Genomic DNA, 17,320 nt, shown 5'->3' with positions numbered 1-17,320 from the left:
GCAGCCCTTTCTTTTTGCATTCCACAATAGAAAGAAATCCATACAGGTTTGGAACAACATGAGTATGAGTAAACAATGACAGAACTTTTATTTTAAAGTGAAGTAACATTTTAAATGATCGTTTAACAAAACAAATTGTCTTACATGGATTTTATTTAACCACACAAAGGTTTCACAAGATTCCCTAGGTTTTCCACACAACGACCCCAACTTCCATTGCTTGGATAAAGTCTACCATTGCAGGTAGGCTTGCCCCAAACTCACTTGTTTTTATGGTCAGTCCAGTCAGGCACTTCAAACATAAGCCGCGTTTCCACTGCAGGAACTTTCCCCAGGAACTAGGGACTTTGGGGTGGTACTCTGTGTGTTTGGACTGCAGGAACCAGGGTCTAAATGAAGTTTCCCCTCAGAAAGCCCCTGCTCACGAGGTAGTACTTTTTCAAAGTTCAGCAATTTTCGGCGGTGTGACCTGGGCCCTGAACATGCTGATTGGTAGAGTTCACACAGCATTTTGATTGGTTGACTCCACGCAGCATTTTTATTTCAACCACCATTTCTAAAAGTCTGTTGCGGTGCGTGCAGTAAGAGTTGTTTGCTATTCGAATCAACAATGGAGTTTAAAAAATATGGCCGATGGACCGACGACAAGGTTCAGGCTTTATTAAAGGGTTAGTTCACCCAAAAATGAAAATAATGTCATTTATTACTCACCCTCATGCCGTTCCACACCCGTAAGACCTTTGTTAATCTTCGGAACACAAATTAAGATATTTTTGTTGAAATCCGATGGCTCAGTGAGGCATCCATAGCCAGCAATGACATTTCCTCTCTCAAGATCCATTAATATACTAAAAACATATTTAAATCAGTTCATGTGAGTACAGTGGTTCAATATTAATATTATAAAGCAACGAGAATATTTTTGGTGCGCCAAAAAAAACAAAATAACGACTTATATAGTGATGGCCGATTTCAAAATACTGCTTCAGGAAGCTTTGGAGCATTTTGAATCAGCGTGTCGAATCATGATTCGGATCGCGTGTCAAACCGCCAAACTGCTGAAATCACGTGACTTTGGCGCTCCGAACCGCTGATTCGTCACACTGATTCAAAATGCTCCGAAGCTTCCTGAAGCAGTATTTTGAAATCGGCCATCACTGTATAAGTCGTTATTTTGTCGTAGGAAATGTCATTGCTGGCTATGGAGGCCTCACTGAGCAATCGGATTTCAACAAAAATATCTTCATTTGTGTTCCGAAGATTAACAAAGGTCTTATGGGTGTGGAACGGCATGAGGGTGAGTAATTAATGACAGAATTTTCATTTTTGGGTGAACTAACCCTTTAAGCTTATGTGCGGAGGACGAAATCCAGCGGGAATTGGAAAGTTACTCGCAGTCTTACGTCACCGGACTAAATTGCCGAATCTTCACGGTACTTTAGACCTTGATGGAAATGTAGACAGCAACAGGTCTGGGGGGAAAAAGTTCCTGGGACAAATTGTTCCAGGTAATTTTGGTGGAAATGCAGCTAAAGTTTTAGCTAGTTTCACAGAAATTACATATTTCACCTTAAGATGAAGGTGAGAAAATGACAAACCTAAATAACCTTCACACAAAACAACACAAAGTACAAAAATATTTCCAAGCTACCCATATTAAAAGGCCATAGAAAGCCATTGGGATTCTTTGGGTACTCTCCGAAGGGCCAGCAAAAATACCCACTCAGGGGTTCCTCGAAGATAAAAGGTCTACAAGTTCCTGTTTAAAGAAGTAACAATGACAAAACTTTTTGCAGAATTTCTGTGGCTGGGAGTTTTAGTGTACGTGCAGGTTGGCAGGCCACAGAGGAGATGGGGTGAAGTCAGGAGAGAGTGACGGATAGACGGATGTCTCACCATAGTTTAGTCTATTTGATTACAATCAGGGGCACCGCCATTACAATAGGGCACAATGGTGTCCGTACAATGTGGAATTGTCCACGTTCTCTAGGCTTTAAATGATATGTCGCCACCTCTTCCCAGAGTCTCAATGAGATCAACAATGGACGACTCAGGGATTTATGAAAGCATGGCACCAAATTAATTCAATCAGAAATCTTGTCCTGTGAGGCTGCCAAATATAGGGTGGTCGTATCCTCGTGAGATGCTGGAAACATTATTCCCAAATTTTCTCAAATTAACAGAGACTGATGAAGGATACTACCCATCCATAAAGCTTATGCTTCTGAGAATGTTTATTACTCAGACAGACGACTCCCTCCTTTCCTTCTTACACCAATTTAAACTTGTTTAACCATTAACCATTTGTTTAATCAAACAAATCAGACAAAAGGGGATCCAAAAACTGTGCATACAATTATAAAGTTTGTGTGTTTATTTTCGGGTGCCACAAAGGCCTGCTGGAAATTTGCCATTTAGCTACTGTGCATTTCAAGATTGACATCATAAACACAGAGCTTTTGTCAACCATTTCTATTTCTCAGTTAATATCATCATGAACAGTCGAAAAACTAACTACATTGAGTGCACACTCTATATTAATGTGCCAAACCTAAACAGCATACAGTGAAAAACATGGTGGAAGAATAGGCCTAGTTATTATTAGTACTATCATTCATTAAATATTGTATTAATATATTAAACTACTTATTGAACATTGGTGTCTCTTATTATATTGTGTATATAAAAACAATTAGCCACTCAAGGCTGTGTGTAACAGTGATTTTACCAGCATTTATCCCTTACCCAATCACATACGCAAGGCTTAAGGCCCATCTACACCAAGGACAATAACTATAAAGATGACTATATAGTTCTAAAAATTATTCTCAGTATTAAAGAATAGCAGAGTCCACACCACAACTATAACGATAACGGCACAGAGAAAAGATATCATTGAAATCACTTTCCGAACGATTTTATCCAGCTGATGAATGATAAAAACATTGGCAGCCAATCAGAATCCATCCTGCTTTAACGAGCTCGAGCATTTAAAGTGACAGACAATCACGCGGTTAGAAAAAACAGAACGATATCATCTGCTGGTGTGGTCGTAAATATAGTTATCTTTATAGTTATCATTCTTGGTGTGAACGGGCCTGTAATGGTTTATTATTCAACAGCCAAAATATATTGTGCTAGTCTGATTTGTAATATCAAACATTCTTCAGCCTGTGACTGACACTAGAGGTAGGGGACAAAAATTGATTCACAAAAGCATCACGATTCTCTTTCAAATTATCCTACATCGATCCACAAACAATTATAATTAAAAATTTTAAATGCATTTTTAATATTTCTGGAACTTTTCTTGGAAAGCTTAGGGATGCACCGATTTTGGCCGATACCTATAACCGATAATTCTTTATATCTGAAAGCCGATAACCAATATATTGGCCGATAAATCTAAATAAAAAAAATTGTATATAATTTTTGAGAGCCTGATTACAAAAACAAAAGTTTCACCATTAAAAGCCATGCCCAAGCACACATATAATGTTTCAAATTATAATTTTATGCAGCTTATATGACTTGTGCTGCACATGTTGCACTTAACTGTAGTTTCCTTTTTGAAGTGATTTTGATAATATTTCAAGCAATTCAAAACTATCATGGTGGACACTGCACATCTGAAGTGTCTCGGCTGAAGGAAATAATCCATTATTTATTGGCTTTAATATATCGGCCATATTTTCTTATCTGGTCGATAACGATAAGATTAAAAATGAACATATAGCTCATCACAAGAAAATCACTTTAAAAGTTGATCATGCTCATAAACAATCCATTTTAACGACCAAGTTTAAGGCGGTTCTGATGCGCTTCTTTTACACAGAGCGAAAGACGCTTATTCTATTCCTATTGGCCAGTCAGTGCAACAATATTTTAGTATGGCTTTTACATTGAATCTGTACACAGAACTATCAGCTCACCACAAATCTGCATCCCTGCAATGTGGCTGAAAAACCAAGATGTATTGAGAATAAGAATGTTATCGAAATCATGTGGACGCCACATGGACCCCACTACCGCCACCTTTGCAATCCAAAGCAGCACCTTGTGTTTTGAACCTGCAAAGATACGGCAGCACTGACAGACAAACACAGAGCAAAACGTCACTTGACAACAGAACAATCTGGAAAAACCTGCCTGGACCGGGCTTACCGGCTGTTGTCCGTCATCTCTGCGTATCTAGCGGCAGGGCTCACGGCATCGGCGGGGCGAGCGTCTCCCGGGCGCGCTCAGAAGGACGGAGACCGAGCATGTCTGCGTCCAGAAAGCAGGGAGAAAGCTCCAGCCTCCTCTTCACACACTGTATGATTCAGTCTCCTTGACAAACACTCGGAGTGCTGGAGTATGAGTCATCCACAAGCAGCCATTTCTGCCTTGAGCCGGCGGCCTACAGCACAGCTTTTTCTCTCTCGCAGTCTAACGTGCAGAGAATATAATCTCCAAGCAGCGTAAGCTCCAACTCGCCTACACCTCCAGCTAAAGCTACGACCAACAACACCCACACATGCACAGGGTGTGGGCTCAACCGAACATGAACCAGTGCAGTTAGTTACTGTGCCCCTCTACATCAAACAACACACCTACACGCGCGCAACGCACACGAGAGCTGACTTGGAGCCTATACGCTGTGTAAACACCTACATCTTAACCATCAATCATTGGTGCGAACAGGAGAGCTGGTCCTGGTCTTTTGAGTGGTTAAGAAAAGAGAGTATGATGATAGCCGTCAATAGAGAAAGACGCTTTCTGAAGGCAGATGGTGTAGTTTTGGCATCTACTAGAAGAGGCTAAACCTTGACCCACTGCTTTCTCCATTGGAGGCCATTCAAAAGTAGCCATGTTTTATGGCTAAAAATGCTTTTGCAAGCAACATTTACACCGAAAATATGTAATTTACTTCCAGGGGCTGCACCATCTGAGCAACTACTATTTAGATGAATGGGATAGTTCACCTAAAAATGAAAGTTCTGTCATCATTTACTCACCAGTGGAAGTCAACGGAGGGTGAGTAAATGTAATTTTCATTTTTGTTCCTTTACGAATAATGCTATTTTAGTTCCACACTACCATCTCTCCAAGGCTGCATTTATTTGATAAAATACAATAAAAACAGTAATATTATGAAATATTATTACAATTTTAAAATAACGGATTACTATTTGAATAAATGTTAAAATCTAATTTATTCTTGTGATGCAAAGCTGAATTTTCAGCATTATTACTCTAGTCTTCAGAGTCACATGATCCTTCAGAAATCATTACAATACATTGATTTGCTGCTTAAGAAACATTATTATTATTATTGTTGAAATCAGTTGTGCTAATTAATACTTCTATGGAAACCGTACATATATATTTCTGTATTTTTCGCTGATGTTATTGTAATTTAATGAAAAGATAACAGATCCATGTGGAATCTTTCATATGAAATGAAACAACTTGGTTCCAGTGAAAGAATGCTGCACTCCAACCAGTTTTGCCAGGTACTGTTGTTATTTTATCAACATTTTTCATACGTTTTAGATGCTTGAACAACAGAGTAATTTTATTTAAAATATGCCAGTAATGATCAGTAGTCTTTGTTTCACAACTGTTATTCCACTGGGTGACTTTATTTGAATCATACCAAAAAAAAAACAACCAAAAATTTTGGTTGGTAAACACTGATCAACGCACACATCAGTTGTGGTAAACAGAAGCTCAAGCATGTTTGCTTGACGTGCGAGAAACAGTGAGGTTCATTCTCGTGTTATGCGGCACGTTTGAGCTTCCGCAATGAGGTTTGTTCTAGAGCTTCTGTTTATGTTCGCTGATTTATGTTTATATGTGAATAAAAGCTTAAATTCAATCTGTTCATCATATAAAGCGATCATGTCTCTTCAGAAAATTTGGGCTAAACCACTCAATTCATATAAATTAGTTTTACGGTCTCTTTATGAACCTTTTGAAGCATCAAAGTGGTATTTGTGTAGCTATCTATGGAGGGACAGAAAGCTCTCAGATTTCATTAAAAATATCTTAATTTGTGTTCTAAAGATGAATGAAAGTCTTATGGGTTTGGAACAACATGAGGGTGAGTAAATGATGAAAGAATTTTCATTTTTGGGTGAACTAACCCTTTAAGAATCATAGACTTTGTCATTGCATCCTGATGCATCCTGGACAGCAGTGAAGAACCGCCTAATGCATCATAGTTCAACTTGTTTTTTCCTTTGCATCTTTGCTGATGTAAAGAGGAAAAAACACTTGCAGGCACCAAATTGCATCATAATTCTGTACAAGAGCAGAATGTGGACAGGAATACAGGACATCCTCGCTATTCAGTCCAGAGGTGCAGCGGACATTCAGTAGACATGTGGACACATGACATTTATCACATGAGTGTTGCAACACTCAGTTCAGTCAGTAGAGCTCTCACCCTCTCTCTCTCTCTCACCCTCTCTCTCTCTCTCTCTCTCTCTCTCTCTCTCGGGCAAACACGTGAATTCTGGGGGATGGGATACAATCATGTAGCCACTCTATCAGCTACAGTGTGCTCTGCTTATGAATATCATAATTCCAGCTCAATTTGCCCAACTTAATATTAGGGAAAAAATGGTAAAAAAAAAAAAAGAATCAAAATGGTTTACCTGAAAATCATTTTGGTCATTCAAGCAATAGGCCATTCCAGGCCATGCATTAAAGTGATTTTACCAGGTGTGAGGGGTGTCCTACCTTACGTGGCTTACTGCTTTTATAAAATGGTGATAAAAGACATCAATGCTCGTCATTAAATAAATGGTTTCATTTTTTTAAAGGCACCCTGAAATCAAATATGACCCTAGTTACCTGATCAATACATGTTCCTGGTTTTATTTTGCCACAGCAAAACTCCAAAGATTTTCATATTTCTGACAGCATATGACACCTTAAGAGAAAAAATATGTCTGATTTCACTCTACTGACTCCCAGCAGAATTAGTTAAAAACTGAGAGCAAGCTTTTCAGTGATTAATGACTCAAAGGGGCCATATGATGTTTTCCCTTTCCTTTAGTGTGTAATGTATCTGTTTGTGCATGTATAAGATCTGCAAAGTTACAAAGTTCATAGTCTCCCACAAAGGGATTCATTCTATGTAACAGAGAACACTCATCCAGACCTACCTAAAACGCCTCAATCGAAGTCCAAATATTACTTCCTCAAACATTCACGTCACAATGTGAATTATTAGCATAATGCCCACCCAAAGGTACACGCAAAGAAAGAAGGCGCGGTTTGAGTGAACTGTAGTGTTGTCGCCATGTTGTGGAGATGCTGTGTTTATGTTTTTTTAAACTGTATTTTATGTTGTCACTTCAGGACATAAAGTTGTTACAGTGAAGAAGACGAATTACGCAGTTATAACATCATATCTAAAAGGTCAGAGAGTAAAAAATACCACTGTGAAACGTTCTGCTCAAGTCATGCTTGGTTCTGATCAATCTGCATTTTCATAATCTGACTTGGGCTCGAATTGATACGGTAAAACCAACAACATCATTAACCATTTGTGACACGCTTGAGGTGTTTGGCCAATCACAATGCACTGGGCCAGCTGGCCAATCAGAGCACTCCGGGCTTTCAATCAGAGCATTTCATACAGATTGGGAATAGAGGTGCTGCATTAATGTGCACTATCAAAGCATGTTAACCTATTCTAGTACACCCAATAAACAAAATAATGACCTTTTAAATTAGCATCATATGGCTCCTTTAAATTTAAAGTCCCCTGCGGAGAAAATAAAGTTTTTAATGTTGTTTATATGTCTATGTGGTGTTTTTAATATGCTTTAAGACAAACCATGTGCAAATTCATAAGTCAACACCATTGCGGAGTATTTTTACCATAAAACTGCAGTGATCTAAAGACAGTTTTAAAAAAAAATACCACAAACTACCTTGTAACTAATCACGTCAACGTGTGGGTGGGCTTTAGCATATCATTAACTATGACCGCTCTGAAGCAGGAGAGTCTCAAGAGAAGACAGGTTATCCCTGTATATTTTTCTGTTGATATGAAAAATTGGGTAGATTTAGCAATATAGCAGGTGTATGATTATGATATTATGATGAACTATATGCCTTTCTCCACTGATGCTCTAAATTGTTCAAAGGAGCGTTTCTAAGGATACTGATTTTTAGAAGGCAGACTGAGATGGCGAACTGGAACATGGTTTGTGTAACATTAGCAACACATTATTAGCTGTTTGATAACGAAGTCAAGCAAAAGGCTAATCATATTAATTAAGTTATGTGTCCGACGTTGTAAAGAGCGATATCATTGTGCAGCGTTTACCTCAGTAAGTTGACCGAGTGGATCTCTGAGCTGGTGTGAGCGAGTGGAGGCGGGGCTAATTAGCATATTCATGGGTCTGTGTACATTAAATGAAGCAAGGGTGTACATTTAAGCTATTTTAAGAAATTTGCATGAAGAAATTTTTTTTTTCACTGGAAAAAAAAAAGGTTTAAATATGTCATTTTGGTGTTCAAAGATTTGTTTTAAGGGATAAAATTATTGACTACAGGGGGACTTTAAGTCTGTTCCTCACACAAAGAGCTCAGAATCATTTCGCTCAACCGCCCCCCACCCCCACTGAACGAGAAATCAGGCACAGGGCACACACATAAAAAGAAACAAAAAAATCCCTGAGCAAGTAATGAAAAACCAATATATAAATGTGGGGCAGAGTGGTTTCCGCCCCTTTTGGCAGGTGGGTTAAACAGTTGCACCAAACCTGATAAGGGCAGAGTGTTACTTCCTTAGATAAGGTCTGTGTAACCCTGCCTGGCCCTACTCACAGCCAACTACAAAAGACAGAAGGGGAAACACAAGACTCTCTTTTTTAAAGCAAGTCTATGTTGTATACATCAGGCATTACAATGAATGAACTTTAATGTTGAAAGGGCATTACAGTATATTAAATGACCATGTTATGTGCAAATTCTGTGCTCGCGGCACAGAAACTACATGCTTAAGTATATTATTACTAATGTAAATATCTAATAAGCTCAAAATGCTTATCCCACCATTAGACTCATGACTGGTCCATTGTCATGAACTGATATTGATCCATGTGTCAAAAGCAGAACTATTATGAACTTGACATGGTGTCTAAAAAACAAAGCTCATGGAGTGAGATGCTGAAAAAAGACAGCCATTTGACACATATTTATACTATACCATTCAATGTATCAAAAGTAACAGTAAAGACATTTCCAATAATTGTGTTTTTTTTCTTCAAGTTTAAAGAATCCTGAAAAAAAAAAAAAAAAACATGACGGCTTCCACAAACATATTAATTGTTTTCCACATTGATAATAATCATAAATGTTTCTTGAGCAGAAAATCATCATATTAGAATGATTTCTGAAGGATCATGTGACACTGAAGACTGGAGTAATGATGCTGAAAATTCAGCTTTGATCACAGGAATAAATTACATGATTAAAATTAAAACATATTCAAATAGAAAACAGCTATTTTAAATTGTAATAATGTTTCACAATATTACAGTTTGTAGTGTATTTTGATCAAATAAATGCAGCTTTGGTGAGCATAAGACATTTCTTTCAAAAACAAAGTCTTTTACAGTCAGAGCCCAAACTTTTCAATAGTGTCACAGACGGTCTGCGCTGATAGCCTCGTGGGGCTTTGGGCAACGCGAGTTCGAGTCCCGGCTCATAGACCTTTCCCGATCCTATCCCCCCTCTCTCTCCCACCTCACTTCCTGTCAACTCTATGCTACTGTAAACCCTAACGCTCAAAATAATTAATTGGTTTGAGTAGGACAAACTTAAATTAGTTCAGTCAAATTAACTTTTATGAGTATTTAACACTTTCTTTTTCTTTCAAGTTCACAGAACTGATATATTTTAAGTAAACTGAACTGTTTCATTGTTTTAAGTTTCATGAACTTATTTCTTTTAATTTAAAAGATCTTAAGTTTAACTGAAACTGGGCTGGGATTTCTATTTCCCAGCATGCTTTGCCCATGACACTCGAAAGGGAGAGTAAATGCTAAAATTAAGTGTTACGTAATGTTTTTTTTTTTTTTTTTTTGTGCAAGATTAATGTTAAGTCGGAGAATTAGTAGTGATTAATGTTATGTTATGCTAATTTAGAAGAGTTTCTGTTAATGTGGGTTTTTGAAGAGTTACCATCATGGTGACAAGTGGTGCGTGTGGCATGGTTTGAGAGCAAATATGTTAAATGCTTTATATTTCTGCACTTATTCAGCAAGTGCTACTGTTAACATGTTAGCAAATTAGCAAGTTAGCAAGCTATCTAAGTCTACACTAATAAAAATGTTCACATTGAGGTTACATGAAAATTTTAAGTTAAATGTATGAATTAATGTACTCAAACATTTCAAGTTAAGAAGAACAATTAAAATTTATGAGTACAAAATAAATATGCCAGTTCTGCTTACTTAAACTTTGAATTTCTTAACTTAAAAATTTTGAGGCAACTGGATGCCTCAATTTTTTTGAGTTTTGCCAGCTTATTCAGGCTTACAGTGTATCACAATAAAGGCAAAAATCGCCAAAAATAAATCTTAAAAAAAGAACTTTGTACAAAAGTTTTGATTAGCAATGTTAAGTGATACAACTGTCTAGTATGTGGTATAGCTAAACCAAGTAAAATAGCATTATCTTACCCCTTTAATGTAGTGAGTACACATCTATAATTAGCATACACATTTTAATTGTTTTGAAAATGTTTTATATCATAATTTTCAAGTAAAAACTGTTTTACAAATATCATTAACTTCCAAACCTAACCATCTGACAACCTGAAATAACCTTAATAACAAAGAGTGATATTTTAAAAAAAGAATTAAAATATTGCTGTAGATTGTATGTCAAGGTCTTTTGTGTGAAACATTTTTTGGTGTGTATTTTTGAAGAAACTGTTAGATGCAGACACAAAAATAAACCTGACACCTAAAACATATGGTTACAAGCAGCTATTCAGCAGTGCTATCAGCCATAGATCTGTGTCATATCAACTACATCCTCAACCTGAGAAGGGGGAAAACCAACCCTTAAGGCCAGAAAGGACACAAAGAGCGCTAAATAATGGTGGCAAATAATACCAAAGCCATTGTTCATGTCCAGGTGTCCCGTTGCATTTGATATTCAATTCAGTCTGAATCCTGATTTAGAGTTAACAAGTTGGGCTAAGACTGGGCTCTGACATTTGGCCGCTTCTATCTGCTGGCTTGGGAACGTGTTGGCAAAAGTCTCCTTGTTATCCGTCGGCTTACTATTGAATGGCCGGTCAGTGGGCTGTGGAAGCACACTGAATAAAAGAACTTGTGCAGTTGACTGGACTTCCAGTGGACACATGCGCATTTCCATATGAGAGCACTGAAATTCACAAGACCTCATTTGGCTCTGCAATGCTTTTCGGGTTGGGGGGGATGGGCTGATTGAATGAAAAAGAACAACAGGTTCAATAAAGCGCAGATAATGGCTTCCTGTCTGGGCCGTGACAGAAGAGCTATCTGTGTTCCCTTCTCAGCAGGACCGCAGAGGGGTGAGAAGTTGACAACGCTTTCATTCTCCAGAGGACTGGGAGCTATGTTTGGACAGGCTGCTTTACAACAGCAGAGTGGCCTTCACAAATAAACCATCACATTTTACTACTTGGCTTGACCAAGAAAACATTTAAGGAAACAATCAAATAAAAAATTAACAGCCTGGAAGATTGGGCAGGAGCATTTGGCCCTTGTGTCTTTTCCACAGGATGTAAAACACATTCATAAGAAGCGCAGGACGTCTGATAATGGGGAATAAGAAAAGCACTTTTTGAACTCTGAAATGGAAATCTGTCAGACTAAACACCAACTGTAAATCTTTAGTTCACCATATTTCCATGATGTTTTGATAATTGTATTTAAATGCATAGGGCTGCAATGTGATATTTTATAACGTATTAAATACTGTGATATTACAATAACGCTTTAAAGGGATAGTTCACCCAAAAGTGAAAATTATCCCTCAAGCCATCCTAGGTGTATATGACTATCTTCTTTCAGACGAACACAATCAGAAATATATTTAAAAATATCTTTGCTCTTCCAAGCTTTATAATGGTAGTGAAGGGGGGGCCACATTTTGATGCCAAAAAAAAAAAAAAAAAAGCATCCATCCATCATAAAAGTAATCCATACGGCTCAGGGGGTTAATAAAGGCTTTCTGAAGTGAAGTGATGGGTTTTTTGTAAGAAAAATATCCATAGTTAAAATTTATTAACTATAATAACTAGCCTCCGTCAGACGGCCGTACTCATCGATTTGCGGCAGATGAGTAACCTCTGACCCGACGCATGAAGTAATGCCGAACACGGAAGTGTTTTTTTTAAAAGAGAAACGTCGGAGGATTTCGATATAAGAGAAGAGGAGCTTGAGTTTGTTGCCCAGCTATATTTGTTTGGACCGCGAGAGGCGTCTAAGCTTACGATACTCCATCGCGTCAGGGGTTACTTATTTGCCGCAAGTCAACTTTTTTTATTTTTTACAATGGATGGATGAATTTTTATGGGCTTCAAAATCTGGCCCCCCCTTCACTACCATTATAATGCTTGGAAGAGCCAGGATATTTTTAAATATATCTCTGATTGTGTTCGTCTGAAAGAAGATAGTCATATACACCTAGGCTTGAGGGTGAGTAAATCATGGGATAAGTTTCATTTTTTTCACCCCAAACCTGCTATCTGCGTCGACCTAAAATTTTGACTTTTCGTAAGTTTTGAAGTATTAAAAGTTATCGCAGTTCATTTGCGATATTTTTAGATTTCGATAATTCCGATAAATCGTGCAGCCCTAATAATTACTAAGGGAACCATTATCTATGTTACTGTTCTGTTGCACAATCAAATATTTAGAGTCTTAAGGAGGAAAAACTCACTTTAACTTATGCAGATATGTGAAGCATATCCTTGCCAGCTTCAATATTCATTTATTGGTTACATAACCTGAGCATGACTCTTACTAAGGAAGGACCAAAACTAAAGTATAGTGCATTTCATGGACCTTGACTTGTGTTAACTTGTCTCTTTTTTCATATTACCTTGTAATATAGTGTAATTAATGTAGTGCAAGATGTGAAAAATCTGAGTGTGATCTTAAAAATCAGGTTTCAAATATAATAACAATCAACAGGAATGTTTAAGGACTTTTGTTGCATTCAAACAAAACACATTTTTGTCTATTTACTCACAGAATATGAATCAAAAGTTCAGTCCAAGTACATAAGCATCCCATTAACGATAAATTAATATAAACACACTTCAGGTCACAGTAGCATAACAGTCAATCCTCGGTTTATTACACTTCAAAAAACACAACCCGATCAGAATATAAGCAGATTTAAGTAAAGCTCTCTTTCCAGACAAAAGCCAGGGAAAGCAATACAGTCCAACATCCTCTTAAAGGGAATTAAATGGCTAACATTACCAATATTAAATCAAATTAATAGAAAGAGAGACATAAGGCTCTAAAACTGCTGAGCTTGCTCGTGTAACATTGAGGACTCATCATTTTAAGACATTAAGGTTAATTATTGCTGCAGATCAAGCGAGCATGTCAAAAATATCAGACAGGCTGCTGAAAAAAGAAGTTAGCAGCTAAGTCATAGTGATTTTTATTTTCTAACAATATTATAATCTAGACCATGTAAGAAAGAATATGCATTGAAGCGTAACCATAAGGATAATCATATACACTGACACAAAGTAATACTTTTATTTCGGGCACAAACAGTCTGTGCCGAGGCTGTTCGTATGAGTCAGAGTGAAAATGAGGATCTGAAATCGATTTTTCCTGCACAGGGCAGGGGATTGGGAATGGTTGGGGACCGGGTGACCTTTTCTGAAAGTCATTTTGCACTGTTCGTCTTCTATACTATTTACAGGCAGAGTCAAATGTTAGTTTGGGAACATTATTACTGAGATCAATACGATTGATATGACTGTGTTTGTGTGTGTGAGTGCTGTAACACATTCATCCTATTGGGTAACAAGCTCCTAAACCTAAGTTACTGCAATTACTGTGACTACTAAATCAAATTTAAAAAAGAATTGGGTAACACTTTATTTTAGTGCCCTTGTTACATGTAATTACTATAATAATAACAGTAAATGATGCATAATCACCCCTATTCCTAACTCTATAGTAATGTTGTTCATTAATATTACTAAAATATACTTAAATATATAATTACACTGTAACAAGGACCCTTAGAATAAAGTGTAACCAAGAATTGGTTAATATAATGAAACATATTGTGTGCAAAGTGTTTTGAAAAAAAACTGCTATTGGGGTGGGATAGGGATGGGTTTTGTGGTCTGGTTTATGGGTGGGTTAGGGTTAGGTTATGAGGTAGAGGTAGGGTCAACGGCGTAAGTATAGATGCAATTACTAGCAGGTCTTTTTTATTTTTTATTTAGGTACAATGCAAAAGTGTATGTGCATTGTATCAAATTATGGGTTTAAATGTTAGGTAACACTTTGATATAGGGAACAGATATTCACTATTAACTACAACTTTTCCCTCTATAAACTCTTAATTTACTGTTTATTAATAGTTAGTAAGGTAGTTGTTGTTGTTGTAGCGTTTAAGTTCAGGTATGGGGTAAGATTTAGGGATGTAGAATATGGTCATGCAAAATAAGGCATTAATATGTGCTTTATAAGTACTAATAAACAGTCAATTTGCAAGCTAATAAGCAACTAGTTAAAAGCGAGAATTGTTCCCTATAAAGTGCCACCAAATGTTAGTACATAGTACTTAAAGAGACTTCATATAAAGTGATTCCCATTGTAGTAACATTAACTGATTACCGCAGAAACTTTGGTAAGGAATTAACTTGTATAACCTGACCTTGATGAACGTTAATAAACTCGTTATAAACATTTATTTTTCACCACTTTATAGCAGTAAATAGTAACAAGCCCTGAAATTACTGTGGTATTTTGGAGGAAACCATATTAACCTTTCATAAATGTGCAGCGTAATGTGTAATAACTTAATGGACAGTAATTAAGGAGTAAGTAAGTTTGGTTTTCATTTGTAACTCAACTGTTAGTTTCACCAGGGTGTTTATTTATTACGTACACTGTTTGCAAACAGGCGTACAGTCGTTTTAAACGTGTATATGGTCGACGCACGCCGATCGCGTCTTATCGCTGAGGCGATCGCTGCAGTCATGAATGGAGCGGGCTGAAGGTTACAGCTTTTATGAATGAGCGCAAACAACAACTCCTCTGCCCTTCGCCCTTCCGTTTGACAAGCGCTGGCAGACTGACTCCAATTCATCCGTGAGGCCACTATTGTTAACGTGTGACAGCAATTCTGTCACGGAAGGGCAGGATATTAGGAAATATAGCTGAAGACATGACAAATAATACGTGGCCTATTAGAGCCCATCGTCGAGTCGCTGAAAAACAAATAAATAAAGCGTGGAGGCGAAAATATGTCGGCCAACCATAATTAAAAAGCACTAGCGTGTCATATTATTCAGGTAAACAAGGTAAATGAGCATTTTTGAGTTAAAATAGTTTTGTTTACAGGCCCAATTTAACTGACTGAACAGCCCGAGCAGCAAACACGTCTCACATATATAACGCATTGTCACCGAGCCAACAAAGTCAAATGGTGTTTTTATGAATGAAGCCCTGTATGCAAATGAGAACGATTCAAAGCGCCTGAGGGAAAAAAAACAAATGGCGGATATATCCGAGCACTGCAACAGACTTTCCAGAACATAAAACCATTTCGGTTTTTATGACTGGTCAATATTTAAGCAAGCTCAATTGTTCAAAAAACAAATAAACAAAATGGCTCTGCTGCGCTAAGCAACGTGTGGCGTGCAAACACATAGGAATGTTCAAGGAAGGGCCTTTAAAACATCAAATCCCTTTACAAAATATTTCCGATCCACCCCTACTCCATCTTCCCCCCTCCCTCCTTCCTTCAGACTATCAGTGGGAGAGGGCCCGATCCCCCCGTCCACTGACAATACCACTCAACATTTCAACCTAAAATAGTTTACCAAACTTTTCCAGCACCATCTTCAGATGCGATCTGACTTACTTGAAGCATAAAAGATGTGACATGAGAACAGACGTCCAGAACAAAGACAAACCCTACAAAAAAAGATATTTCTTTCCAGGTACTTACTCGTTTGGGTGTGTTTCTTCAATCATTTTTCTCGTTTCACCTACAAAAAAATCCCACAACGGGTGCACTCTGTTCGTTCGTCATTTTGATGCCGCTCTTTCCCAAATAATCCCTCACATTTCGCTCGTCTATAGTGTCTTCTTGTTGCTCTCTCTTCTCTCCTCGTCTCCGTCTTGATGGGTTTTTTCGTTTCTTTCTTTTTTTTTTTTTTTCTCACTGGATCTAACCAGTTGCTGATGAAAACCTTGGAGGATCTTGGACTAAAGAAAGCTAAATCAGATCCCGCGAATAATTTTCCACAGTTTGAGTGCTTGAGTGTATTTCCGAAAATCCCTTAGATGAAATGTGCGTTGATGTTGCTGAGGGTGGCCCCAACGAGCCCCATCTCTGATTACTCCATGTTGGATTATTGTGCAGCAACAGCGCGAGCCCAGCGCGAGCAGCAGCAGCGCGCGGGGGGAGGGAGGAAGAGAGGGCGGAAGCGATGGCGTCACACTGCAGGCCGAATGCCTTTTAAATCAGTGGGAATCGTTTTACAGATCATATTGTTTGGAAGAACGTCTGGCTGTAGCTAATCACTTGCAATATGCTATGCATATGGCTAAATCTCACATTCATATATATTAAGAAACCGAGCTTTATTTAAACTCTCTAACGTTCTCTGCAAATACAAAACAAAACGAAACAACATACATCTATTAAAACTGTACGGTGAAATATTAAGTATATTGCGCTACTCCTGCTGTATGTTTGAAATGTATCTTTTTTTACATTCATGGTTTCAGATCTATTGAACATATTTGTTACAAATTACTAAAAAAGGTATTCAGTAACGTAATCCAAGCACCACAATATGAAAGTAATGTAATCTGATTACTTTTGGATTCCTTTAAGGTCACATATGTAAATAAAGTCAAGTAAAAGGCAATATCATCAAGTAGCCTACTTTATTTAATACGAATAAAAACTGGCTATTAAATCTAAGCAATAGTGTCTTGTTTCACCAACTAGAGAGTACACAGCCCTGTATATTACATCCATGATTTTGCTGTACAAATGCGCTATATAAAAAAGTTCATTTACCATTAAGGAACCAGAAACAATG

The 17,320-nt window shown here is 37.6% G+C and overlaps 1 protein-coding gene and 1 long non-coding RNA gene across 2 annotated transcripts in view; one reads left to right on the top strand and one right to left on the bottom strand.

The window, feature by feature from the left end:
• Window positions 1–16,668, bottom strand: part of spred2b (sprouty related EVH1 domain containing 2b) — a 50,590-nt gene extending 33,922 nt beyond the window's left edge. The window contains exon 1 of the mRNA XM_051917701.1: window positions 16,216–16,668. Coding sequence (XP_051773661.1) covers window positions 16,216–16,241 — 26 coding nt within the window. The 5' untranslated portion in view covers window positions 16,242–16,668. The remainder of the gene's footprint in view (window positions 1–16,215) is intronic.
• LOC127525278 (uncharacterized) overlaps window positions 4,188–17,320 on the top strand; it is a 28,108-nt gene continuing 14,975 nt past the window's right edge. Inside the window, exon 1 of the long non-coding RNA XR_007933302.1 lies at window positions 4,188–5,016. This is a non-coding gene — a long non-coding RNA (uncharacterized LOC127525278). The remainder of the gene's footprint in view (window positions 5,017–17,320) is intronic.

Source organism: Ctenopharyngodon idella, chromosome 13 (assembly GCF_019924925.1).
Source record: "Ctenopharyngodon idella isolate HZGC_01 chromosome 13, HZGC01, whole genome shotgun sequence".
In the NCBI taxonomy this organism is placed as follows: domain Eukaryota; kingdom Metazoa; phylum Chordata; class Actinopteri; order Cypriniformes; family Xenocyprididae; genus Ctenopharyngodon; species Ctenopharyngodon idella.
This window is presented reverse-complemented; position numbering and strand designations above follow the sequence as displayed.